This window comes from Ctenopharyngodon idella, chromosome 21, assembly GCF_019924925.1.
Source record: "Ctenopharyngodon idella isolate HZGC_01 chromosome 21, HZGC01, whole genome shotgun sequence".
Taxonomy (NCBI): domain Eukaryota; kingdom Metazoa; phylum Chordata; class Actinopteri; order Cypriniformes; family Xenocyprididae; genus Ctenopharyngodon; species Ctenopharyngodon idella.
Genome location: NC_067240.1, coordinates 23,719,957 through 23,731,437, shown reverse-complemented (window position 1 = coordinate 23,731,437; position 11,481 = coordinate 23,719,957). Strand labels below are relative to the sequence as shown.

Genomic DNA, 11,481 nt, shown 5'->3' with positions numbered 1-11,481 from the left:
GAGCAACAGTCCAGTTCTTTTTCTCCTTAGCACAGGTAAGATGCTTCTGACGTTGTCTTTGGTTCTGAAGTGGCTTGGTACGTGGAATGTGACAGTTGTAGCCCATTTCCTGAAGACGTCTGTGTGCGGTGGCTCTTGATGCACTGACTCCAGCTTCAGTCCACTCCTTTTGAAGCTCTCCTAAGTTCTTAAATCGGCTTCGCCTGACAATCTTCTCAAGCCTGCGGTCATTCCTTTCACTTGTACACAGAATCACAAATGTGGTTTTCATTGACCCTTCGAATTTTCAAAGCCTTAATTATTCATCATAGCCCGTAAGCTAATTGAGTACAATCATCTGATGAATTCACAGTTTATTGCAATTGACACCCCTTCAATTCAGTGGCTTTGGCCACCCCCTGGCCACCCGTGTATAAAACTATAGCTCTGCCACTGAGTGTATCATAAATAAAGACTTTATGTCTTGTAATGTTTTGTAATGCTTTATAATTTTGTGTTAGCTCTGAGCGGAATATAAAAATTACTTTGATATTCAATGAAAAAAGACATGAAGCAGCACATTTCTAACTTTATTCACCTAATAAGTAAAATTTCACCTATAAAATATAATTTCATTAAAAAAAATAAGCTAATGTTATTTTTATTACAGTCTATGATTTTGCATGAAGCGCTAATAAAATGAACTGCATTGTGACATTACATTAGGAACTTCCATTCTCATAAGATCCGGAACTCTTGAATTGTTTTTGAAACTCGCCGGATTTATTATTGAGGCGCACCGCAGCACAAGCGCCACACTCAAAAGCCACCCTACTTATTTCGTAACTTGTTATTTTCTACCTTAATGCAACAAGTCCGGGTATATAAAACAAGAATAAGCAAAAAACGTCTGTATTAACCATGCCAATAAATTCGTAGGAGCTTTGCAGTAAACTTTTGCTGTAATTTAGTCCCCTTTCAATCCCCTGTTGCTTTCAGCGACAGGAACAGCAGATAAAATGATCCCTCATATAAACATTAGAAAGTCTTTTCCAAATGTGCCAAATGTTGCTTTCGCCCTGGTCATTGTTACAGCTTTAAATGTAGGCTTTTGTCAGAGTATTGAGATTGATCCGGGTAAATGTCTTGTGTGGGGTCCTGGACTGAATCCTGATGTTGTGCTTCCTGTCAGATACTTCTTCATTCAGACTGTTGATTCACAAGGAGGAAACATCACCGTGTCTCCTGGTAAGAATGTAAATATATATAATCATATATAAAAATATCTATTGGAAATTAGATCATATCAATAAAACTTATTATCAGGCTTAAAACTTAATGACATTTCTAATGTTTGAACGTACGTTCTACTGTTCTGTTTTACAGTATATAATAATGAGATAGTGTTTGTACGTGTTTTGAATGACGCTTTTTATTATTAAGGATTACCAGATTTTTAAGATCTCTGTTGCAGTAATACACAATGTTCTTCTGGTTTAAAAAGTCAGTATTTAGTAATATATTAGTAATCAACGCAAATATACATTTTTACTTTCATTTCCTTTGTGTAAATTGACTGAAAGCTATGTTTAGTTTAAACTAGTGCATGTCAGTTTCTTTTCTTGGACACTTTATGGTTTCTGTTTTATTTCTTTTAGTTAAAGACTCTTTCAAAGTAAAGATATCCTCATTGGAAAAGGAGTATCTTCGTATCCATGTCCCAGCACCATTGGATCGGGGCGACGGCTCCCTACTTGTCAGATACCGCCTCTATGGAAGTTCTTTGAAGGGTTTGAAGATTGAAGTTTTGTATCAAGATAAGCTAGTGGCAAAGTCACCATACACTCTTAGAGGTAAAGTTTTTTTGGACATTGATAGATGTGGGTTAGTTTTAGCCAGCCCCTGCAGGCCAAACTTTATATTTTGCTTTTGCACTTGTAGTGAGATTACACATAATTACAGTAGTTGTATTGAATGTGCACTTGAAGTGTACTTCAATTTTTAAGCCTATTTAAAAAAAAAAAAAAAAAAAAAAAAAAAATGCAGATATATAATAGGCCACTTAAGTGTACTTAAAGATTACACTTTCATGATTCTTTACACACTTAAGTACACATTTAAAAAGTGAACTTTGTAGTAATGTCAAATTAAAAGTTTTACTTCGAAGTAAATGTTTTACTTTTGTTGTCCTGTATAGAAGTACACTTATTTTGATGTGTTGACTAATATACAAAAGCACATGAAAAGTACTTTATTATAATTGTAGTGTGTTATTCATTATTGCATTTAAAGTTAATATAGTTTAAATGTACTAAATTGCAACTTCATCATTACAAATGTGCAAATACAAATAAATGTAAATATGTGACAAACGTGACAAGTGTCAATAGAAAGTATATTTTTGTTTACCATAGATGCTTGTACAGTACACTTTAACCATATTTCAAAGACAACAGAAGTAGTGATGAAATTACATATAAAGATGTATTTAAATATAAAATATAAAAATCTTTAATACATTAAATTACAATTAAATGTCTAAAAACATTGCATTCAGTTCTCACTTATATTCTTTTAAATTATATTATTTCCATAAAAAGAACTCTTTAAAAGTATGCAAAAGTGTCATCTATTAGTATTATGTAAAGACAAACTCTTTTCCAAATGATCTGCAATTCTTTAGAAAGTTTTGCATAATATGCCTAATAAAATCTTTTAAATTCCATCAGGTCCTGTTTATCATGAATACTGTGATTGTCCAGAGTCTGATGTGGAAGCATGGCAGAAGGTTATGCAGTGCCCAGAGGAAGACCCCCAAATTCAAAAGGATTTCAGTTCATTTCCATCTATTGACCTGCAGCAGCTCTTGCAGGAGGTTCCAAAGCGCTTTGCACAGCGAGGTGGACTCATTCACTATACCATCTTGAACAACCAGGTGCATCGGCGCTCGCTGGGCAAGTACACAGATTTCAAGATGTTCTCGGATGAGATACTGCTCTCCCTCGCTCGAAAAGTAAGCTACGGAGGTTATTTCTTACCTTTAAGTCTTATTTCACTTTGAAACATTTTGGAGAACAAAAGTCTGAGACCTTTATAAGTACTTTATAATTTTTTTCATTTTTTTATTTTACATTTTTATGGTGATTCATTGGACATGTCATATCAACTATTTTATTGTTATATCTGTCTTGTCTCCTCCAGGTAAAAATGCCTGATGTGGAATTTTATATTAACGTAGGAGACTGGCCAATGGAGAACAGGAAAGTAAGTGACAAACCTGGACCAGTGCCTATTATCTCATGGTGCGGCTCCACGGACACACGGGACATCATTCTTCCCACATATGATATCACACACTCATCCTTAGAGGCAATGAGAGGCGTAACAAATGACCTGCTGTCAGTCCAGGGAACACAGGTGCTTCTTTGAACGTCAGTTCCTGTCAATCTCCAATATTAGCTTACTTTTCTTTGTCTCACTTCTCTTTGTTGGTTTTCCAGGTCCTGTATGGTCAGATAAAATGGACAAGGCATTCTTCAGAGGAAGGGACAGTCGAGAAGAACGCTTGCATTTGGTAACCATGTCCAAAGAAAATCCAGAGTTGCTCGATGCGGGAATAACAGCATTTTTTTTCTTTCGTGAACGGGAGAAGGAAATTGGCAAAGCACCACTGGTTGGTTTCTTTGATTTTTTTAAGGTAAGTAATGTAATGAAAGTAATGAAAAACTTTCAATAAACTGTGATATGCTTTTTCTCTGCTTACTAAATAATACAGATTAAGAATTGTGACATGCTTTGCTCTACTGTTGAAAATCTCTCTAGTACAAATACCAGGTGAATGTGGATGGAACAGTAGCGGCCTATAGGTTTCCGTACCTGATGCTGGGCAACAGTTTGGTCTTAAAACAGGATTCACCATACTACGAACACTTTTACACACATCTGAAACCAGGTGTGCACTATATACCAGTGAAGAGGGACCTTTCTGACCTCATCGAGAAGATTAAATGGGCTAAGGTACAAACAGTGTCCTTGCGTTTGGAGCACATTGACTATTTACAGTAACAGCATAAATTACATTTCATAATTACAAAATTAAAAAAAAAAAAAGAGACCCATATATCATATGCAAAACAAAAACTGATTTTTTTTTGTAATTGTTATAACTTGTATATTTACTTGTATAACCCCCTCATCATTTAACGTACACAGAACAATGACACAGAGGCAGAGGCCATAGCTAAAACCGGACAGTCGGTGGTGAGAGATCTGCTTCAGCCTCACAGACTCTACTGCTACTACTACACTGTTTTTCAGGTAAGAATCTGCCATTTACAGCAAAATAAATGCTGAATAATTTATTGGTAAATGTAATGTGCCTCCTAATGCATTCAAAAACTACAGACAGCTTGTACATTGCCTGGTCAGTTTTTCTTTTTTTCTTTTTTTAACCTTTATTTATATAGCGCTTTTTACAATGCAGATTGTGTCAAAGCAGCTTTACATTGATAACTGGTATATAATTTTGGCTGCACAGCAGCTCTTAAAGAATGGTGTCAATGCAGGCAGATCAAAGCACTGTTGAATATCAAATGTCAAGTCAAATGTCAAGTGTCCCCAACTAAGCAAGCCAAAGGCAACAGCGGCTAGGAACCCAAACTCCAACAGGTGACATCAGGTGGCAAATAGGTGTTAAAATGGAGAAAAAAAACCTTGGGAGAAACCAGGCTTAGTCGGGGGGCTAGTTCTCCTCTGGCGAACAGTGCTTTGTTACGATTCAGGTAGCTATCATAAGTCCGATAGGATCGCAACATTCAAAGTATTTATTCCAGGTACATCCAGTTGAGGATTGTATTCATCACGCCAGTTTTGACCCTTGAACTTATGAATCTTAATATTTTTCAACTAAAACCATAGAACTGTATATCTGATCAGTAACTTCTCATTAATGAGTGTATGTGAAAAATGTCAAAGCTTTAAATATTACAATGTTATTACTGCATGTACACTTTTTTTTATTAAAATTAAATTAAAATTTATGATATAAAAATTCATTACGTGAAATTTATAAGAACATATAATCTGAGAATTATCTGTTATTAATGCAATTGAAATCAATGTATTTAATTAAATTTCTCATAACTCCTTATAATAGTTATTTAGAACTTATAACTCATAACAGTCCAGACAGTCATTTTACTTGCATAAGCTTTCAGTTTTATGATGGAAAAAGATTTTTCATTTTTTCATTCTGCAGTGGTTCGTTTTTTAAAGGAAAACCTTTTTTGTTATGTCAGTTACATCTTTCGTCTGTTTATAGTGTCTTTGCGTGTGCATGTTCATGTTTACCAACAAAATTCAGTCTTACAAGTGTGTGTAAGATATGGGAAAGAGTATAAGAATATAAGTAGTATTTATGAGACAAATCAAACCAATAGATTAAAGAAATGTCTGCTTAACATCATTTGTAAACTAAAGCCTCAGTTGATACTGTATACCTGGGTCAAAACTGACCTGCCGCTGGCAAGATGGGCTTTTAATAAAACTTGACTTGATTTTTTTTTTTTTAATTAGTGCTATATGACTAGAGAAAACAGAGAAAAAGGACTGTGGCATTCCCTTTTACCAAAAACGTCAACACCCATGTAGCAAATAAGCCCAAAAGGAAATATGAGTAATTAATTATAACTAATTATAATTAATTATATAAAAATTTTGATCAGCTGTAAGAATTAACTTGATGTAGCAGAATTAATACCACAATCAACTAACCTGTTTGTCCAGCGAACACTCAGTGTTAATTGTTTATTAATTCTAAGAAATGTTAATTTCCGGGGAATGAAAAATAACTTTCTTACTGTACAGTACTACTCAGAGCATGTAGCCAAAATCTGCATGATTAGGGACTCCAGTATATGAGCACGAACCACAAACAACTTGACATGTGACACGAACAAGACTCTATTAAAGGGGTAGTTCATCCAAAAATGAAAATTATCCCATGATTTACTCACCCTCAAGCCATCCTAGGTGTATATGACTATCTTCTTTCAGACAAACACAATCAGAGTTGTATTTAAAAATATCCTGACTCTTCCGAGCTTTATAATGGTAGTGAATGGAGGGCGAGATTTTGAAGCTCAAAAAAATGTCCATCTATCCATCATAAAAACAATCCTACAAAAGAGTTTAGATTAACACATGGGCAAAACAATATAAAAGAACATAAATATTACATGAGGAAATTGCATGATTGTACATTTCTCTTTTATGGGTACAGCCTTACAGGTAACATGGAGAAAGTAGTAAATTTAGTAAATGTGTATGTTCTTTCCTTTTACAGACCTATGCGAATCGTCAGAGCACTCGGCCTGTAGTTCATCCTGATATGGAAATAGTGCCTCAGCCATCTGATCACACTGCACTGTGTAACTGTGAGAGGAGATCCGAGGATCAGAATCTTCAGCAGAAGGATGAGCTCTGACAATGTCAGCTCAGACTGTCTCAGCCCTCACAGCTCCTTTTCCACCAAAGATTAACTGATAAAAGTGCTCATCTGAAACAAGTGTCACAAACATGAAAGAAATAATATTGAATGGAATACAAAAACCATTCAAATAGTGACACTGAATCAGAATGGCTTGTTATATACGTATAGAGGAATGATACACTTTTGAAGGATAAACTTGAGTTGCGCTAGGAGTAAAATGTTTTAACGATTTGTTTATCTGACTGCAGATAACCATTTATGTGTCTGTGCATTACACTATTAATCTCACTATTTTAAATTATTTTATTTCCCACTTTCCTCACTTTTTTCAGCTTTTTTTACATTTTGCATTTCACAGAACTGTGAGTGTAATGTTTTTGCTTTGATTTTTGATCCTTTTCCCCCCTGTGTTTATCTTTACTAGCATTACTTTTCTTATTAGAATTACTTATCAGTATGGAAAGCAGGGGTGATAAATATCATTTGAAATGTGGAACAAAAATGAGCCTGTAAAACCTGTGAGTAGCCTAGTTTTGTTTTAAAACCTTTGTTCTGAATGAAGCTAATGTAAGCTAAGCTTTATGCTGTATGTGGGCCACACATACAGCATGTAACATTACATTGATAGTATCAAACTTTGGATTCTCTGACAGCTCAGAATGAATGGCTGAACTGCTCTTTTGGTGACATAAGTGTCAGTTTGACTATGATGTGGAGTTGTGTCTCAGACCTCATCAAAAAAATCTGTGACCCTAACGTCTGAGCGTAAATCATGCTTGCCTTAAACTTGTACACATTCCATTTGTTTCCAAAGTTCATTTGTGCCAAACAGCTATATTCTGTGGTAAAATGTGACAGTGGACTGTCATTTGTCAACTCAAGGATTTTTTTTGGTTTACGAAAAAAAATCAATACTATTGTTTCATAATAAACTCTTTAATCATAGTTAAGAACTCAGTGTGCTGGATTTGTTATTGTGTTTTGACATTTATGTAAAATGGATTTATGCCATATAATCAAAAATGTTGGACAAACAACACTGGAATTTCAACGCACTGGCAGCAGGAGGGACAATGGCTGGGTTCTAAATGAGATAAATCCACCTCCCAAGGGCCCTTTGAAGTGAGAACAATCATGGCTGCCATATTGAAGGATCATTCCAAACTGAAGTATACTCAAAACTGGATGCTTCAAAGGGCCCTTTGGAATGAAGGATTTCTAAAGGTACAACTGATGGACACTTCACTCCCATGATTCTATGTGTACACTGTGCGGCAATAGCGTCTCCTGGCTCGGCAAGATGCTAAGAAGTCCAGAAATCAATTCCAATGAAGAGTTTTTTGCCTCCTTAATGCTTCATCACTTGGAAGCTCTCACTCTGGGGTGTGTTTCCCAAAGTGAACTATGGTCGCAAGTTCCGTCGTTACCAATAGAGTTCAATGGGACTTACGACCATAGTTGACTAACAATGCTTTCGGGAAGCGCACCCCTGGAAGATAAACCCTCTGAAGCGATTAGGGCACAGAGATGAGCCCTTCAGAATGGAATGGAGGGAAAGTTAAGCTCTAACCTAATTAAGTACACCTGAACCAGAAAATGAATGGTTCCCTTGAGATTTCCTATGAGTTTTTATGATGGGGTTTTTCAATTTGAGTAAAATAAGATGTGTGGTATGTGGACGTTTTTTTCTACAACATAGTTTACACACACACCCATATCGAAAATGCAAATTTTGAAGCGGTTATGTTTATTCTTTAAAAACGTATGTTTCTAATAAGTAACTAGAGAAGAACGATTGAGGTGTGCAGTTTGCTCATCATTTGAAAAACCCCATTTTAAAAACCCATAGGAAAATCTCAAGGGAACCACTGGTGAATTAGTCTTCTGAGTTTTGACATCGTCCCTACAGCACTGAAATCCCCAATTTCATCACCGGTTAGTTCTCACCAGTTTTGAAAAATGCAAATAAAGGGCATAGTATACTGTGAAGTGACGCTGACATATGGATTTTTAAACCCAGAAGAAGAAAATAGTGCAAAACACCCTCAAAATAAAACATTCTTCTAAAATTAAAATCTTCTATAATGTCATAATTACTTATATTGTCTTTGAAATATGTTTGAAGTGTACTGCCTAACGTACAAAAAAACATTTATGGTAAACTAAAATATATTTTAATGTCATTACTACTGAGACTTGTATATCATGTATTTAAAATTTAAATATATTTGTAATTACACACTTGTAATAATGAAGTTGCAATTTAGTTCACAAAGTCTTTATTTAGACTAATAAACACTCTAAGGAAACGTAGGAGAAAATGCAAACCACATAAACTGAAACGACATGGAACAATGAACTGAAGAAACTAAGTGCGTAAATACACAAGGAGTAATGAGGTAACTAAATTCACCGTATGTTGTATACATAACTTGGACTTTTTTTCTCTACAATGTAATTTACACACACCGATATCGAAAACGCAAATGTTGAAGCTGTTATGTTTATTTTTTTAAAAAGGTATGTTTCTAATAAGTAACAAGATAAGAACGATTGGGGTGTGCAGTTTGCTCATCATTTGAAAAACCCCCTTATAAAAACCCATAGGAAAATCTCATGGGAACCATTGGTGAATTAGTCTTCTGAGTTTTGACATCATCCCTGCAGCACTTTATATAGTAATATAAATACACTCAGGAGATATCTAAGGAAACGTAGGAGAAAATGCAAATCACATAAACTGAAATGACACGGAACAATAAACTGAAGAAACTAAGGGCTTAAATACACAAGGAGTAATGAGGTAACTAAATGAACAACAGGTGAACATAGTCAGTAACTAAGCAAACAAACTGGCACACACTAGGAAACATGGTCAAATTACAATGACAGGGCACACAGGCAAACAGGAACAGGGAAAACAGAACCAAAAACCTATGAAACTAAACAGAACAGAACATAAACCGATCAGGCATAACATTATGACCACTGACAGGTGAAGTGAATAACACTGATTATCTCTTCATCACAGCACCTGTAAATGTGTGGGATATATTAGGCAGCAAGTGAACATTTTGTCCTCAAAGTTGATGTGTTAGAAGCAGGAAAAATGGACAAGCGTAGGGATTTAAGCGAGTTTGACAAGGGCCAAATTGTGATGGCAATGATGGTGGGAGAAGTCAGGAGCAGGAGTAGCCAGACAGGGACCCAGAGTGCAGCCAGGATGAAAGCCCACTGCGGAGTCAATGGAGGGAGGTGCCATGGTGGAGTTTTAGAGTTTTAGGAGTTTGGAGTTCTGTCGACACCAGGGGGATGACTGACTGAGACGTGGCTGATAGAAGTGGAGCCTAGGGCGCAGATGGATAGCAGATGGGGCACCAATGGTCCTGGAGGTGGAGCCGCAGCAACGAGCGTCCGAGGTGGAGCCAGGGTCCCTGAGGACTGAGGTGGAGCCAGGTGGGACTGAGGCCCGAGGTGGAGCTAGATGGAAGGCGGAGCCAGATGGAGCCGAAGGAGTGGAAAAATGGAGCGCAGCACAGCTCATAAGTCCATGACGCAGGCAGTGTGACATCTGACCAAGGAGGAGCCGACAGGTCGACGGACCAAGGTGGAGTGACAGGAACGGTGGCTGAGGTGGAGCCAGGGGATCCACTTTCCTGGGCAATGCTGGGGAAGTGAAGACTCAAGGTTAATCCACACAGTGGAGTGGTGTCAGAAGAGCAGCCAAAGGGGCTAAAGTGAACCAGCGGAGGCGGGGCTGAGGAAATGGCTGTTTTTGGAAGAGGAGGTGGGAAAGGGAGGCTGAGTGGAATCCTAGGAAACATAGGAGACTTGGAGCTGGGCAGGACCAGTGGAGACACAGCAGACTTGGAGCTGGGAGGACCAGTGGGGACTAGAGATTCAATGAAATAACCTCTTCAATTTCCTCATAATAAAAAACCTATGCAGAGGCCAGCTGCAGCTCACCTTCAGCAGTGGTAGTGTAGGCGGAGCTTTCCTCCATTCCCTAGTACACTACAAGCAGCCCCACCGGGTAGGTGTGCCTTGGTGCGTTCATTCAAGCTGGTATAGTAGAACGCACACAGGGATCGATCCGGAAAGTTAGTTAGGCATGCCAGTTGTAGAAATCCTCTGGTGTGGTCCTCAAGGGATTGCTGCTCTTGCTCTAAACAAAGCAGCTGGATGGCTGGTAAGTCCATTTTTTATTAGGTTCCGTGTTCTGTAACAATAGTCTGCAGCATGCACAACAATAGAGTTCACAAACAATGTCTTTATTTAGACTAATAAACTAAGAAAATGTAGGAGAAAATGCAAACCACATAAACTGATGTGACATGGAACAATGAACTGAAGAACTAAGGGCTTAAATACACAGGGAGTAATGAGGTAACTAAATGAACAACAGGTGAACATAGTCAGTATCTAAGGGAACAAAATGGCACACACTAGGAAACATGGTCAAATTACAATGACAGGGCACACATGAACAGGGAAATCAGAACCAAGACACTATGAAACTATACAGAACATACGTTAAAACGTGCTTTGGTATGTTAATCAACACATTGAAATAAGTGTTCTTTAAAGCCTCACAAAAGATTATCAAAGTAAAACTTTGGGTTACACTTTATTTTAAGGTGTCCGTGCTACAGTGTAATTATACATTAAGTACTGAGTAATATTAATTCATGAAAGTCTACTCTCTTTAAGTACACTTATGTTATGTTATGTATGTTGTTATGTAATGTATTTATTTCATTAATATTATATTATCTGCAAGTACAGTTTTTTTTAAATATTCTTATAAGATTTGAAATACACTACAAGTGCACATTCAATACAAATACACACTTCCTTTTCCCAAGGGATAGTATAGTGAATTGTTAGATTGTTAAATGTTGCCAGATCTGTTTAGTAGTTTAGTAGTTACTTGAATGTTAATATTGCTTTACTCATTTGTTGCTGTATAGTTATATATTAATGACGAAACAATATTGTAAAGTGTTACCGGA

The 11,481-nt window shown here is 36.7% G+C and overlaps 1 protein-coding gene across 1 annotated transcript; it reads left to right on the top strand.

Annotated features, from left to right (window-relative positions):
• The first annotated feature begins 746 nt into the window (after positions 1–746).
• Positions 747–7,422, top strand: poglut3 (protein O-glucosyltransferase 3). The gene is made up of 8 exons (XM_051877535.1): positions 747–1,227; positions 1,638–1,832; positions 2,709–2,992; positions 3,181–3,392; positions 3,475–3,676; positions 3,802–3,996; positions 4,192–4,296; positions 6,323–7,422. The coding sequence occupies exons 1-8, from the start codon at positions 999–1,001 to the stop codon at positions 6,461–6,463; spliced, it is 1,563 nt and encodes a 520-aa protein (XP_051733495.1). The 5' UTR covers positions 747–998; the 3' UTR covers positions 6,464–7,422.
• Positions 7,423–11,481: the final 4,059 nt, after the last annotated feature.